This window comes from Pinus tabuliformis, chromosome 3_2 (genome assembly GCF_031772625.1).
Source record: "Pinus tabuliformis cultivar Carrire ecotype Pingquan chromosome 3_2, CPIR1, whole genome shotgun sequence".
In the NCBI taxonomy this organism is placed as follows: Eukaryota; Viridiplantae; Streptophyta; class Pinopsida; order Pinales; family Pinaceae; genus Pinus; species Pinus tabuliformis.
Window position 1 is genome coordinate 505,151,019 of NC_142302.1, and position 4,581 is coordinate 505,155,599.

The window sequence follows — 4,581 nt, forward strand, 5'->3', positions numbered from 1 at the left end:
CCCGCTCCTGTGTTATCGCGTTAACTTGCGCGCATATATTTCGACATTAAATACCCAATATATGACTAGTTAGCTCTTTCCAAATTCTTTTACCAAAAAAGAAACCCTAATTTGACCTTTAGTCATTCATACGAATAATACAACCCCTAAAACTATGCCAGAGTGGTGGAATTAAGAATTTGGCCATCTTGGAGTCAAGGATTTTCCCTTATCAATGTTGGTGTTTTGAACTGCCGTGATTTTGGGGCATGTCATTCATAGAAGTGATACATGACCGTTTTCTTGGTACAGTTGTCTCACTCACATGGTGGCAACTGTTGGATGGCCAATTTAGTTCACTAGGTATCAAGACTAATTCCTATTTCTGCTTAGTGATCTATTCCTTCTTAGGAACTCGTTATTTGTTATATAAAGGGGCGAAGTGTTCACGCAGATTAGTGAACCGACCTGAGTTCAGCTCATAGGTGGTCATTCCATTTGCAGTCGACTGGCACGCGAGATTCCTTCTGCTGTTATAGATTGTAGGAATTAGCCCAGCAGCATTTCATCTATGATCTTGTTCGCAGAATAGACTCAGTCGAGAGCCCGTATTATTGATGAGTTATATGTATATGATCATAGTTTGATACCGTACTTGCTGCAGTGTGTGAACTAATTAGAGCGTTGAACGGTTGAACCCCTTGTGTAACCAAAATGCCTGGCTATCGAAGTGCACTCGCATTGTTTGTTTTGCTATGGATTTTCTGTATTGGATCCGAGGCGGGCAATAGCTTTGGAATTTTCAAAAAATTGACGGGCACTGTTACTGGACGGCCGGTGGCGGTAACTGGGACTAAACGTGGACAACAACATGCAACGAAGTACGTGGAAGAGCCTGATCGAGTAGTTGAAATGGTCGAAAGGTAATTTCTGTAATACAATTATTATAATAGTGGCAGTTGACTTGTAATAGCTAAGCTATGTGTTGATCAGATTCATCATCATTTGTAATAAAGATTTCATTGGATTTTCAAGCGATAAGGCCGTAGTCTATTTGTTACAAGTTATTTCGGCAAATTTTCTCTTTAATTTGCTTAGAATTATTAGGCAAAGATTGGTTGGAATTTCAATGATTCAACTTTTTAAAATTCTTTTCGAAGGTGGTGATATATTTATTTTAGATAACACAAATTAAGATATGATTAAAAATATTTTGGTAAGAAATGTAACACTGCTGATATATAGAGTTTAGGGATCAAATTCAAGCCTATATTTAGACAAGGCTGATATATAGATGGCTCACAGGGATCAAATCTATGTTTATATATGGAGAGCTAATTCTAACTACTTGCTAGGTGTTATAATTGTCCATCTAAATGTCACAATGACTTAGAGTTAAGTCCAATTTACTGGAGTTCCAATTCAGTCATTTATTATTGATGTTTATGCTGATATATAGATGGCTCACAGGGATCAAATTTATGTTTATATATAGAGAGCTAATTCTAACTACTTGCTAGGTGTTATAATTGTCCATCCAAATGTCACAATGACTTCGAGTTTAGTCCAATTCAGTTGAGTTCCAATTCAGTCATTTATTATTGATGTTTCCTATGTAATATATTTAATCGTTGACAATATGGAGAAGAGTAGCATCTCTACCGTTTTGCATTTTTTAACGTGGTATTTGAGAGGATTCTGTCTTTTTTATCTATCATGCAAACATTTTAGTTTAAATTTTTGTGGTTGTAGTTAAGGGGAGCATTGGAGAATCTAATTCCAACCATCTGCTAGGTATCATAATTGTCCATCCAAATGTCACAATCAATTAAAATTTAGTCAGATTTAATTGAATTCCATTCAATCATTTATTATTGATATTACCTATATAACTTATTTAATTATTAATAATATTAAGAAAATAACGTCTCTACTTCACTTATTCAATTTTTAAATATAGACAAGTCCATATATAAAATGCTGATAGGGATCAAATTTAAATCAAATTTACGCCAATTTATAGAGCACTAATAGGGATCAAATTTACGCTGATATATAACGCTTAGACAACGCCGATATATAGAGCCCTGATAGGGATCAAATTTACGCAATATATAGAGCGCTGATAAGAACAAATTCGAATTCTTTTACATCTGACTGCACAGCGCGCCGGTTTCTTATAAAGCAATTGTATATCGAAGTCCGCGCTGCATAGAACGTTGCCTCAGTCGAGGCCATTATATATTGCGATGTAGAGAACATTGTATAGGCATTGTTTAATGAGGCAATAATTTTGTTTGGATGGTTAATTTAGGTTTGGAGTTTGGTTAGAATTTTTTTGAATAAATTTGATTGTGAGAGTGTTTGGATATTTTTTAAGGGTAGAAATTTTGTTTGGATGGTTAATTTAGAGTAGGAATTTGGTTAGAAATTTTTTTGAATAAATTTGATTGTGAGAGTGTTAGGATTTTTTTAGGTAGAAATAGTATTAGTAATATTAAGAATTTCTGAGAGATCCAAAATTTTGAAATTTAATCATAACTTAGAATTCTGTCCAATTCTCTTAAAATATTGCCACGTGAAATTCGTGGAGCTGTAATGCAGTTCGGGCACGTTCCAGAATGTTCTAGAATTTCTGTCCGTCAGATTTTTCCACAATGGAAATAAGGACGACAGTGCATAACGTGTTACATAACGGCATGAGCATTAACAGTTTATTTATGGAATGTATTGCAGGAACATTACCAGTTCGAAAAGGGAGCTAAGTTATCTGTCTTGCCGAACGGGGAACCCCATTGACGACTGCTGGCGCTGCGATCCAGATTGGGAAAACAATCGAAAGAGGCTTGCAGACTGCGCCATCGGGTTCGGGAGGAATGCCATTGGAGGGCAGAATGGCAGATTCTATGTGGTCACTGATCCCAACGACTATGATGCGGTCAATCCCCGGCCCGGCACGCTGCGCCATGCCGTTATTCAAACGGAGCCTCTGTGGATCACCTTTGAGAGAGACATGGTCATCCAGCTCAAAGAGGAGCTTATCATGAACAGTTACAAGACAATCGACGGCAGAGGCGCCAATGTCCACATTGCAAACGGCCCTTGCATTACGGTACAGTATGTGAGTCACATTATCATTCACGGGATTCACATCCATGACTGCAAACCTGCAGGAAATGCCATGGTGAGGGATTCACCGACACATTACGGGTGGAGAACGATCAGCGATGGAGATGGAGTTTCCATCTTTGGGGCAAGCAATATCTGGGTAGACCATTGCTCCTTGTCAAGCTGCACCGATGGGCTCATCGATGCCATCAGGGGGTCGACTGCAATTACTATTTCAAACAACTTTATGACCCACCATGATAAGGTTTGAATCTGATCTCCAGCTTAGAAACAGTACCTGTTCAAACTTTTCTATCAATGTTCCTCCAGTTAATCTATTTGTTATATTAAGTGTTGCAGGTAATGCTGTTGGGCCACAACGACGATTATACTCAGGACGTTAACATGCAAGTAACAGTTGCTTTTAACCATTTCGGAGAAGGGCTTGTGCAACGCATGCCCAGGTATCCCAGAACGATCTGAATTCACATTTTCCGTTTGTGTTTAATGTATGGACAATCTCATAAACAATAGAGTTTAGAAGTTTATCTGCAAAAGAAGTTTAATGCACTGATGCTGAAAAGCAGATGCAGACACGGCTATTTTCATGTGGTGAACAACGATTACACGCACTGGGAAATGTATGCCATCGGTGGAAGTGCGAACCCCACAATCAACAGCCAAGGCAATCGATTCCTCGCACCCGACTATCACTCTTCCAAGGAGGTAAGCGTTGCTTCCTCAATTCTGTTCAATTCATTAATGTCAACATTAATATAGTAAGTAGATGGAGTTGATGAATATAAATGAATGAACAGGTGACGAAGCGCGAGTACACACCGGAGAGTGTGTGGAGGCAGTGGAATTGGAGGTCAGAGGGAGACTTGATGTTGAACGGGGCGTTCTTTGTTCCGTCGGGCGCGGGCGCATCGTCCAGCTATACGAAGGCTTCCAGTCTCTCAGCGAGGAATTCGTCTCTCGTCGCCTCCCTCACAGGGAACGCCGGCGTTCTGACATGCAAGAAAGGCTCTGCATGCTGATTCCAACAACACAATGCAGACGGCCACCTTAAATTTCCCTGCCTCTCTGAATTAGCTCTACTTTCCTTCTTTGTGTTATAACAGCAGTACTGACGTCAATTAATGTGACGAAGCTCATCTACCTTCCAGCCTGGACGTCCATGAATGGGCCCCTCTTCTCCTCTTCATGGAGGCTAACGGGCAAGTGAAGACGCCTTGTAGAATTGTCGTTTGCGTTAACAATTTGTAGTGAGAATTTCCGTATTTGGTCTTCTCGTTAGCATGAAATATTTCCGTATATGGTTTTTCAGTTTAGCATGAACTGTATTTATGTTATTTTCTTTTTGGATTTGGATATGGGATAGAGTTAAGATTATCCAAGGTGCGAGGAAGGTTAATACGAGGAGAGGTGTAAGGCATGTTAATAGGAGGGAAATTTGGAAGAAAATAATCCAGTCAAATATATGGAAAATTA

The 4,581-nt window shown here is 39.2% G+C and overlaps 1 protein-coding gene across 1 annotated transcript; it reads left to right on the plus strand.

The window, feature by feature from the left end:
- The first annotated feature begins 494 nt into the window (after window positions 1–494).
- Window positions 495–4,127, plus strand: LOC149181519 (putative pectate lyase 5). Its single transcript, XM_089418338.1, has 5 exons — window positions 495–902; window positions 2,716–3,352; window positions 3,448–3,551; window positions 3,675–3,813; window positions 3,906–4,127. Exons 1-5 carry the CDS (start codon window positions 694–696, stop codon window positions 4,125–4,127), a joined length of 1,311 nt encoding a protein of 436 aa, XP_089274464.1. The 5' UTR covers window positions 495–693.
- The last annotated feature ends 454 nt before the right edge of the window (window positions 4,128–4,581 follow it).